This window comes from Cupressus sempervirens, chromosome 6 (assembly GCF_028749045.1).
Source record: "Cupressus sempervirens isolate cs-2001-9-10 chromosome 6, ASM2874904v1, whole genome shotgun sequence".
Classification (NCBI taxonomy): domain Eukaryota; kingdom Viridiplantae; phylum Streptophyta; class Pinopsida; order Cupressales; family Cupressaceae; genus Cupressus; species Cupressus sempervirens.
In genome coordinates, this window is record NC_143123.1 from 496,100,185 (window position 1) to 496,112,242 (window position 12,058).

The 12,058-nt window shown below is 37.1% G+C and overlaps 1 protein-coding gene across 1 annotated transcript in view; it reads left to right on the top strand.

Annotated features, from left to right (window-relative positions):
• Nucleotides 1-7,167, top strand: part of LOC149553196 (protein EXPORTIN 1A) — a 66,027-nt gene extending 58,860 nt beyond the window's left edge. The window contains exons 24-32 of the mRNA XM_089788685.1: nt 4,275-4,355; nt 4,474-4,656; nt 4,941-5,007; nt 5,204-5,314; nt 5,502-5,609; nt 5,809-5,946; nt 6,032-6,172; nt 6,281-6,385; nt 6,471-7,167. Coding sequence (XP_089644811.1) covers nt 4,275-4,355; nt 4,474-4,656; nt 4,941-5,007; nt 5,204-5,314; nt 5,502-5,609; nt 5,809-5,946; nt 6,032-6,172; nt 6,281-6,385; nt 6,471-6,593 — 1,057 coding nt within the window. The 3' untranslated portion in view covers nt 6,594-7,167. The remainder of the gene's footprint in view (nt 1-4,274; nt 4,356-4,473; nt 4,657-4,940; nt 5,008-5,203; nt 5,315-5,501; nt 5,610-5,808; nt 5,947-6,031; nt 6,173-6,280; nt 6,386-6,470) is intronic.
• Nucleotides 7,168-12,058: the final 4,891 nt, after the last annotated feature.

Consider the following 12,058-nt stretch of genomic DNA (forward strand, 5'->3'; position numbering starts at 1 on the left):
GTCATTTGACACACTGCCACATGGCAGCTTCTCATTGGTTCTCTTTCTGTACAATCGCCGCCATGTCATCACCTATTGGGCGCCCTTCCATGTCACCACCGCATGAACTTTCTGATTAGTTGGATCTGTCACACTTTTGAGTGGGCCCGCCACCATGTGTCAGCATGTTAATGTGCTATGGCTATCTTCCTTGCAACTTCTCATGGTGACACAACGATAACCATTTATTTTGCGAAGCATGGCGAAATGTTGTGTCTGATTGCTAATTGCCACTTCATTGCCCCCGCCACATGGTGGCTTGTCGCTATCCTTGTCAACAATTGCCACGTCGCTAGTGACAGAGACAATGCGACACCTATCCATTTTTGTCACGTCATCACCTCAAACTTCGTGTCAGGTGTGCAGATATCTTGCCATGTGTCACTTTGTGGATGGCTGCCATGTTGCCACTTGTCACCTCCTAGTTTGTTTGGAATTCCATGTCATCGCCGCATCAACTTTCCACGCCAGCATTCGGGTTCAAAATTTTGTTACTATTTCCTCCAGTCGGCCATGCGGGCCCCTCACGATCTTGCCTTGTGTCTCAAAAGGTGGTGTCTTTAAGACATCTTACTATTGCATAGTTTGGTATTAAAACAACTTACGGTTTGTCTCCGCAATCGATGTGGGATAACAAAACTTACATATTTAGCTAAGAAAAAACGCCCTACATCGGATAGTTCCTTTGCTTGCGAGCACAATGTGCATTTTGGTGAAGGAAGAGGGGTTCTTGTTGTCCATGGGCTTGCCATTTTCAAACATTGGTCTCTTTTAATAGCTATGTCGACAAAAGTTCTGACTTTCCTGAACTCTCTCATCCTGCCACTGACCAGTCCTAATCATGCCCTGTCGTGACTTGCTCTGCATTTTTCTTATCGTTGAGCTCTCCTTCCTGCCGCACTGCCTCCAATGCTTCTTAATTGCTTCCTAAGTTGGTAATGTTGGAAAAACACAAAAACAACACATGAAAACAAAAGGGCACTCCTCTATGCGTCTGTTTTACTCATTCGATGTTCATTTCCAAATGAACGGCAAGAATTCGTCACATATTTCATCATATATGTGTCTATGCTGTCAAAAAACCTCTCCCTTTTGCGCAATTTCTTCCTCATCAGTGATGTCCATGAAAAAGTCAGATTCTCGTTCCACAATCATGCAGAAAAGTCCCCTGGCATTAGGAAATATTACCTCTCCATCGCTTGCTGAAAGGAATTCATAGCGGTCTAAAGTGCAAGGACTCATTGATCATTCGAAGGCCTTAAACGAGAAAGACCAAAATTTGCTACTTTTGGAGCGAATGTGTCATCTAACAAGATATTAGATGATTTTGTGTTCCGATGGAAAATACTGAGAAGCTCCATACCTGATCTTATTTCCCATAAGCATTACACTTCTCATAAGAAGACAAGTGCTATTGTTGCCCATAACAAAAAAAGTAAAAGACCAAATGGTGAGTGCTATGTCTTGAAAAATCCTCATGTTAACGCAATCTGCTGGGCTTCAGCACTTTGAAAAGCTGACGCCTTTCCAACTTTCTCTGTATTTACTCCTCTGCTCTTCAATTAGACCACACTCCTTTTCAGTTGCCACATATGACTGAACGGGAAATCAATAGAAAAATGAAGTGATAGACCTATTTAATTTGTTATGACCATGGTATACACAAATTTTTTTATGATTATGATGATTGCAACACCTTTTTGAGCAACTGCAAACCCCATTTTTCAAATTGAAATGATGATGTGCATCTTGAAACAAACGTCTTCATGGTTTAATCAAGACAAGTTTATCCTCATGCCCCAATCACATCACCATCACTTATATTGTCATTGGATTGTGATTTCTTAATAAACCAAATTTATTCTAATCCTTTTCTATCATCTTGAAAATCCCACGATGCCTCATCAATTTGACACAATTAGTCAGACTCCAAAGTGGGCCTGGGTAATTTTTTTTGAACGGAAACACTTGACAACTCAAACTGGCCTATTGAACCCGTCATACTAATTGGAATCAAATTCGACCGCTGAATGATAATTTAAAACTCTTACCATTTATCTGCAAACTGTCAATTTCGTGCCAAGGGGTCATCTGACTGGCCTTAAAAACTAACTAAAATTGACAATTGGGCTCTGGAAGCTGACATGTTGATTCTTCATTCCACATTCTAGCGCCCTATCAGATCTCGTGTCACGACGACACTTGGGTCAAAAGATATTGACTGTCAAAGTTGCTTTTTCAGAATTGCCTGCAAGCAAACATGTCAGAAAACCATAAATTGCATTCGGTTTTGGCTTTGAAAACAAGTCAAACTGACACTTGAAGGCTTGAAAATTGGGGCATTAGTTCATTGTCACGAGGAGAATATAACTCTGTGATTAGGGCTCATGACGAATAACGGGGTGCATTTGGTGAACGTTCAAAGTGAGGTACTCAGAAATGCAGGACTGGAAACAATGGTAGAATTGTGATTTTTGCAAATGGAATGGACCTGGATAAATGTGTAGACAGATTCGAGAGCACTTCCAAATTGGCGCAATTAAAGAATTTTCAGAGTAGAACACAGTGGTACAATCCATTTGGTTCAAACAATCACAGATTCAGAGTTGCGACATTCCGAACAGGGGTGCCGATCAATCTGCATTTCTTGACACTAGTAAAACTTTAAAAATTGCATTTGGGATTATGTTTGCAAATTGATCAAACAGATTCTGTCATAGGCTCAAATCTGAAACATTGCAAGTATTTGACCTTTAGAATGCAATGTAAAAGGAATTTTCTCATTTCGGTCAACTGGGTCAAAGTTACAACTGGTCAAACAGGGCCTTTCAGAATTCTGAACAATTTACATCAGCATGACAACAGCAAACATTTGACTTTGAGGGATTCAAAACCTAGTCAAAACATATCGAAACAACTTGAAATTTGAAACATAGGTTCTCTCATATGCATATTAAACACTCCCAAAGCGGTGAGTCATGAAACATAACTGGGTGCAAGATATTCAACTGCAAACTAGGCTACCTTTCGCTGTTTGACACTACAAGCAGAAATGCAGATTTGAAATTGCTCAAAACGAATCTTAACGGAATGACTCGGAATGACAATTTATTATCACTGGATGCATGGATATACTGAATGCAAGGTGTTAGAAACATAAAACACCTCTTAGGCCTCAAGACGACAGCTGGGTACACCTGCATTAAATGTGCTCCTAGGGCTTAATTTTTAGAATGATACTCACAATTGGGGCTTCAATTTTTAGTCCCAACAGAATCAACTCAGTATGCTAGTGTCTGATAACATTTGGAATGGTATAATGTCTTTGTCAGAAGAAATCTATAAAATTGTGAAAAGGAATCTGCTTCCTGGGCATCCTATTCCACTTGAAAGAAAACATGCCAATTTCTGCTCAGACTAGGACAGTCGATATAGCAGAACATCCTTGATGCATAAAACCCTTAATTTTGTCATTTTGGTCATCAAAATTTGATTCCAAGCAATGTTTGTTGGTTGTCAATGTTGGGTGATTCTAAGAATTTAACTCATTTGTTAGAAATTGATAAAGCAATGAAAAATAACATGCATAATGAAGGTTTATGTGGCCTTGAAGGCTAGCAGATCCAAACTATGGTTTTAAAAAGCAAAAAATTAAATGATTTTGGACTGTGCCAGATTGGAAAGCAGAGTTGTATCCCCTACTTTGATTTTGATAATAAAACAAGTATATTTTTTAGGTTTTGGATTTATGTAGTTTATTTTATTTGCTGAGTCCATTTCCTAGTCAGTATTTTTGGGTTGCTGAGTTCTCAGATAAGTTGGGAATTTTTGAACTGTGGTTTGGGAGTATGTATTTGAATTTGCTCAGTGCTCAACATCCCATGTCAAAGGGGATCCCTTATAGTCTTCTGGATCTCTAGTACTATTCTCAGGTGAACCCCTAATTGCTGGTCAGCATTCTGTTGATGCCTGGTTTTATATGAGATCACTAAATCTGCTATGCTTCTTGTCATAGCAAGGAGATGTTTCCAATGTTAGAAGTATTTTTTTTATAATGTTACTTTACACATTTTCTCTGTAATGGGTACTTATAATTTCATGTTTGAATGCAGTTCTATGATGGTATGGAAGTGCTAGTCTCAATGATTGCATTCTTGAATTTGTATTGTTTAAGAAATTGCTGCATGGATTATGGCCACACTGATATTGGCACGGTGTTTTCTTCTGCTTAACAGAATGTACAGTGAACTGATATCTACTAGCATAGCAGAGGGTGGTCCATTTGCTTCTAAAACATCATATGTTAAACTTCTGAGGTAATACTTAAATGATAGATTTAGTAAATTTTTTTTCCGATGACAAAAAATCATGATGTGAGTATGCATTTCTGCAATGATACGTTCTAATATATCTTACTTCTGTTTCTCTAACTAGGTCTGTGAAGCGGGAAACACTCAAATTGATTGAAACATTTGTAGACAAAGCAGAAGATCAGCCCCATATTGGAAAGCAATTTGTACCTCCTATGATGGATTCTGTTCTGGGTGACTATGCACGGAATGTTCCTGATGCGAGAGAATCTGAAGTGCTCTCATTATTTGCTACTATAATAAACAAGTCTCTCTCTCTCTCTGATACACACGCACACACCACGCACACGCACACGCACGCACTCAAGCGCACACACATGCACACGGACACACGCATGCATGCACGCACATGTACTCACACAGGCATGTGCATACACACACAGACAGACACAGACACAATTTCATTAATAGTTTTAACTGACACTTTTCTAAATACTAGGTATAGAGGTTCCATGATGGAGGATGTACCTTACATCTTTGAAAACACACAATTTCATAATGTGTTTTAACTGACGCTTTTCTAAATACTAGGTATAGAGGTGCCATGATGGAGGATGTACCTCGCATCTTTGAAGCTGTTTTTGCATGCACATTGGAGGTGGTTTTCAAACATTATCTGAATTGCTTACCATTTTATGTCATGATGTTTTTTATGGTTTAAATTGCTGTAGCATTGAGTTGAACTAGCATTGCCTTGCATTTAGTTTAGAATGTGTTCAATTAATTTCTTGGTCTTTTCTAGTCAAACATTAGTTTTCCATATTGGCTTACAAATGGACTAATTCTTAGTACAGATGATTACTAAAAATTTTGAGGACTACCCTGAGCATCGGTTGAAGTTTTTTTCATTGCTAAAGGCGATTGCCACGTACTGTTTCCGTGCCTTGTTTGTATTATCAAGTCAGGTGCTTTCCATCTCCCTCGTATCTCTTTTACTATATGGTTATAAAATGTTGTATATTGAGGTTTGGTTGTGTTTCTGTGTGTTGTTTGTATTACCAAGTCAGGTAGTATTTATATGTTATTTATTGACAAGTAAATCATTGTTCCAGCAACTAACCTGCCATCTACCTGATTGTTTTGTTTAAATAGCAACTGAAGCTTGTAATGGACTCCATAGTATGGGCATTTCGTCACACTGAAAGAAATATTGCTGAGACGGGTCTCAACCTGCTTCTTGAGATGCTAAAGAATTTCCAGGTACTAAAGTTCATTTGGGATCTTTGTGTTCAGAATAATCTAACAGTATTTCTTGTAATGCATGGTCACACAACCAGCTGGTCGTAAAACAGATCCTAATATGTGATAAAAACTATTATCTGTAGTTTCTTGCAATTGTTTACCTTATGTATAGTTTAGTTGATCTTTTTGCTTACATTGTTGTAATTGTACTCAACAGGTTTCAGAATTTTGCAATCAGTTCCACCAAAGTTACTTTCTATTAATCGAGCAAGAAATATTTGCAGTTTTAACAGACACATTCCACAAGCCAGGATTCAAAGCACATGTTTTAATTTTACAGCACTTGTTTTGCCTGGTATGCTTTTCATCAGACTACTGGCATGTATTTAGTGCTTTTGTGGTAGTTTGTGTTACATGAGAAAATATATTTGTTGTTTTAGGTGGATTCTGGAGCTTTAACTCAGCCTCTATGGGATATTGCTGCACTTGGCCCAACAGCCTATCCAAGTAATGTGGTATTTGTTCGCGAGTACACAATAAAACTATTAGGAACGTCATTTCCAAATATGACAGCAGCAGAGGTAGGCTCCTCTGGAGGCAGTTGTTTTTGTATGTTCTCTTGACACACTTTGAATTTATTTTTATTGAAGAAAATTTTGGCGCTGTCTTGCATCCTTCACTTGTTACAGGTCACACTTTTTATTGATGGGCTTTTTGAGTCCCGAAATGATCTTTCTACTTTTAAGAACCATATCCGAGACTTCCTTGTGCAATCCAAAGAATTTTCAGCTCAGGTAGATCCAAAATTTTAGCGTTGGCACTCATAATAAATTTGTTTGTTTCTCATGTAGGTTCTGAATGTTTAAATGACTTTCACAGGACAATAAAGATCTATATGCAGAAGAAGCAGCTGCTCAAAGAGAAAGAGAACGCCAACGGATGCTTAGCATTCCTGGACTAATTGCCCCAAGTGAATTGCAAGATGAAATGGTGGATACGTAAAGATGTCTCAGAGCCACATATTTTCATTAGTTGCAAAACTGGCATTGCTTGTATACCTTGTCAGATTTATTTTTGCAGGCACAATCAGAGCCGCTGATCACATTTACTAAATTAAGACGTGTGTTCCAAGGGTTGTGCCTTTATTGTGAGAGTTAACCTTAACTACTAGTGATACTTCTGAGCAGAGTTGCAGATGCGTTGGATGCATCTAACATCTCTCTAGTAGTTGAAGTAGGGGTAGCTCTCGTAGGGCTTGGTAAAAGCCCTTTTAGCTTGAGTTGATGGCTAGTCTTTGGAAGGCTAAAATTTAAAATCTCAGAACAAGTGTAATTTCTCCCGACATGTTTGTTGTGTGATAAAGCTGGTCTTAAATGTGTTCCCGTCTAGCATGATGAGTGAGTCATGACTGATAAATATAAGATTTGGGAACATTGAGAGTATTTTTTTAGAAAGATCTTATGATTTTTTGGTTGTAAGCTATGCCAGTGGGAGGTCTTTCCCTATCGTGGATCATTCATGTTTTCCGTACTGTTCCCTATTCTTTTTGCCAATCGCAGATTCTGTGTTCAACTTACCTGCTTTCTGATTTTTTTGTGTAGGCACAGATATATATTATGGACACACTACATCATATCTTTAGCCTGGGATATGTATGCCAGCAATTTTCCCTTCACAATTCTATCTCGTGAGCTCTGTGCAGACAGCAGGAAATAATTTTGTTAGATTGCACCTTTTAGCTTAATGTTTTTGAAATACAATGTGCCCTTAACATCATTCCATATAGAACTATAATATTGTATGTAGAGTAAATTAATAGTCAATCTCTTATGTAGCCTACTCAGCCTCTTATGGATTTCTTGTCAAACAAGACACTCCCAGTTATAGTAGATATCCACGAGGCCATTGTTTGTAATGCTTTTTGGATTACGAATATCTGCTGAATGATGCAAATTGGCCCATCGGTTCGAGTCAAAATTCTTTAATCTGTGGGACTGGCATCAGGCTAGCTGTATGTTTTAGAAAATCTAGTTTGTAGCCAAATCAAGCTTGAAATTATAGTCTCTTTACATTTGTAGTTTTATCGAAATTATATAATCTATTTACATTTATGGTTTCAATGAAATTATATTGCGTGCAGTTTATATTGTATAAGCAAATTAATCACCATTAAATACATGGAGTTGAGCAGTTGCATGAGAGCATTGGGTAACGATCTTTTTACGTGCAATAGTAGATTTAGGGAAATGTATATGAAATTCTGTTTTGAAAATGAAATTTTGTTTTGGAAATGAAATTCCTTATTAGCTGAGGTAAGATTTGTGAACCAAAAATCTAGCTTGGAATATGCTCACAAATTGGACTCCAAATGGTGCAAATAATACATTGTTAGAGAAATCATTCACTTTGGCAAATCCACCTTTTCAATGTAAAATCTTGTTCAAGTAAGAGTTTTGAAATGGCCATCAATGTGTTCTCTTTTGACAAATGCAAAATGGGAAAAATTCATACACAACACTATATCCTGTTGTTATATGAATATTCTTTTTAAGAATTGATGAAGGGTACTATTCTTACTAATCCAAAAGCGCACAAAACAATAGGAAAAATAGAAAATAAAATTGTATGAATTGAATAATTGTAAGAATATAAACACTATATTTCTATTATCTTCAATGTAATGAAATTATAATATTTGGAAAAATTAACATCTTACAATCATATGGACATTTTCATTACAATAATCTGCAATATATAACCACAAATTGCTCTTCTAAAATTAATCATGAAACTCTTCCACATTCATCCTTGTATATGTAGATCTAATAACCGTCTTAGAATATTCGATGAAGTGAAAATTTTCTATTCTTGGCACTAATCATTTCATTTTTATACCTAAATGATTTTTTATTTTGTATCAAAATTTGACACAAATTTTGAAAGACATAAACCTTTGAATCGTGTACCTGATTTTCTATTATAACCACTTCTCAAAAACACTGTACGTTAAAAAGATTATGTACCAATATCTTACAAGCTTGGACCCATTTCATAGCCTCTGAGACTTCACAATTAAGTTCAATGTTTTCTTTCCACCATCGGAAAATGAATAATTAAATATCTTCAAAATGGACTTAATCTTGGCATGAAACTTTACACCCTAGAAGCAATGCAATAAATGTTTTATTATGATAGCCATGGAATCTAAAATATGTTGTAGATTTAACCAAGTACTTCACATATTGTATGCTTCTTATGCTTCTACCCAGACGACTATCCAAGATATCCTACATCCCTTTTGTGGATGAAGTAGGTGTTGGAATATTCTATTGTACTTTACTATTTCATCTTCAATGCTTCATTCATGAAACTTTGTTAAATCTGAAATATTAGGCAAAGGTAAAACATAGTGATCATTGAAAATTGTACTTCATTAGCATTTTATCAAATCATGCTTCTTTAACATGTTGTATGGTCCAAACTTGCAATATATTTCATTGAGAATCTCTTAATTTTTTAGATAAACCATGATTTCATCCCCAATTTGAAAACCTGTGTCTTAATTTGATTTGTTTTAGCGTTGTACTGAGTATTCATTATGCCGAAGGCGTTTCTTATATAAAAAGGCCTGAGCTATTTTTTGAATCTAACGGCTACAATTGCTGGAAATGGCAGTGACTATCATTGGGAGTATCTTACTCGTTCATAGTTTCATAGAGGAGACGATGATCTGACTTATCACATGGAACACTTATTGAAATGACATTAAATGAAAGACATAAGCTAACATCTATTACCAACAACTTTTTACACTCCTCGACATTGCAACATCAGAATCCCTTTGCCAAATCCCAATACCACTGAAGGGACCAACATAGATATCTTCACATTGAACTTTGTTACGGATGAGAATATTCTAAATGTTAACAATCTGGATATCCATTATGACATCTTCCGACCATAAATTTGGATTCTTTAATTTGGCGATGGAACGTTTGATTTGGAAAAGGATTCTATGAATTACAATATAATCAACCCTCCGCTGTGTAATATAATGGTCTTATTTCAAGAGTTGATAAATCTAGGAGTGGGCTTTTCATTTCCATTTAGAGCCTTACTTTTCCATGCAATGAAAGCGATACTCGTGGAGGGAATACCCAGAGAAAGTTGGTAAATTGCCCGTTGTAGCGATGGAATGTAGACTGACCAAGAACTTCTCATGCACCACTGAGCATTTTCTGCACGAGAACTTTCTCTCTGAAGGTTATTATTTTATTAATAATTTATTTAGTTATTATGCCTCTAAGCACCCAGGCACCATACTAGAAACCGCTCTAGTATTTACATTGATACTTAAGATCGAGTTTTTTCAGAGATAGCCTCTTATCTCTCAATGCAATAAAATAAATTTCTAGATTTGGACACTATGAATATCCGCCACACCATCAAAATGTGTTGTTTGGGCTGAATTTGTGTTGTTGGCGGTTGAGCTGACGCACTCCATGGTCAAGCTCGACCATATACTGTCAGTTAGGGAGTTCATTGAGATGATAATGGAGGTCGAACATGTTGGAATATTTAATGCAGCAGTTGATGTTTGCTCTTAGAGTCAAACGCTCACCTACTACTTCTGACGTCCAGAACAGAGAAAAATTAATACGAGTAGGTGAGGTTTTCAAATTTTGAAAAGAGGGGGAAAATAGAATGTGACAAAAGAAATGTTTATTCATTTATTCAGTGAGGTCAAGCATATTCAGCAGATCAGTAGTTGCAGAGCAAAGCAGAGAAGGAAGAAGGAAACAAGTTTGTGCCTGCAATTGCACGTACTTCCCCTGTTCACTCTGTGAGTTTATTGTTGTTTGGTTCTATCCTGTTGAAGTGGTGATTGCTCTAGACACTTTTGTATGCAGCCATTAGAGTTGCAAGTTTAAAGTTTTTAAAGTTGTTTGAAGTTTTACCAGTTTAGGGTTATTTTAGGATTTTTTGGTTGAAGCCGAATGCTCCCAGATTTTGTAATAGTTTACATCAAAGATTGAATGGAAAGCAAGCAAGCATACTTGAATCTATCTTCCTCTTCTATTCATTGCATTTGACAAGTTTGTTTGAAAGGTTAAAGCTTTGGCTTTCTGGTTTTAATGGTGAAAGCATTCACTTTGAATTTCTTTAAGTTATAAATTTTTCAGTTTTGAACAGAACACTCAGCATCCTCTTCACTTTGTTGTGGGTGCTGAGCATTTGTTGCCGTGCATTTTCTATTGTGTGCCGAGCTCTCTCGACACCTGTTGCCTGTCACTCGACACCATCAAGTGCCGAGCAATCTGTCACTCGGCACCTTCAAGTGCTGAGTAAAATTGGCACTCGACACCTTCATCTGCCGAGTAAAATTTTAAGTTTAGGGTTGTGAGTATTAAATTAAATTTTAATATATTTCTCACATGGTATCAGAGCTTTGAGGCCCCACATCCATAGTGAGTTAGGGCATTTGTTTTTCTTGGGTTATTTGACATGGCAGGAGATGCAGGAAAGATATGGCAGCAGCCACCATCCTTTAATGGGAAAAATTATGATACATGGGCAAAGAAGATGAAGACCATAATGGTTGCAAATGATTTGTGGGAGTTTGTAGTTAATGGGTTCAATGATTTGACATACCCAACTCAGTATGCTGCTCTCACAAATGCATAGAAGACTCATTTGAAAGAGTCAAGGAGGAAAGATGCAAAGGCGTTAAGCTTAATTGAAGCAGCAATGACAGAGACTATATTTCCTAAGATTGCAGCAGCAAATTATGCAAAGGAAGCTTGGGATATCTTTGAGACGAACTTCAAGGGGACTGATAAAGTTCGCACAATAAAGCTACAAAATATAAGGAGGGAGTTTGAGAACCTTCAGATGAAGAAAATGAATCAGTTGTAGACTTCAGTTCAAGGACCTCCAATGTGATTAACCAACTGAAGTCAAGTGGAGAAGACTATCAAGAGCAGAGGATAGTGGAAAAGATATTGAGGAGTTTACCTCATAAATATGACAGTTTGGTCATGACCATAGAAGAGGCAAAAGACCTCATTGTTTTGACAATGGATGAGTTAATGGGTACACTTCAAATCCATGAGCATAGGATCAATAGATTCACATCTTCTTCTTCCCAAGAGCAAGCATTCAAGGCTCAGTCAAATCCAAGAGGAAGGGGGAGAGGAAGAAATGGCTCAGGCAGAAGCTCTAGAGGTAGAGGCCGAGGAATTGGAGGACAAAGAAATGCTGCAGCAGAAAGCTCAGAAAGAGTAGATGGAGCAAGTAGCTCACAAAATACCTCAAGAGGAGGTAAGAAAAACTACAACTCAAATAAGAGTAATGTAGAATGCTACTACTATCATAAATATGAGCATTATGCAAATGAATGTTGGAAGAAGCAGAAAGATCAGTCAGGACAAACAAGTGTGGCTGACGTGAATATGGGAAGTGAAAAC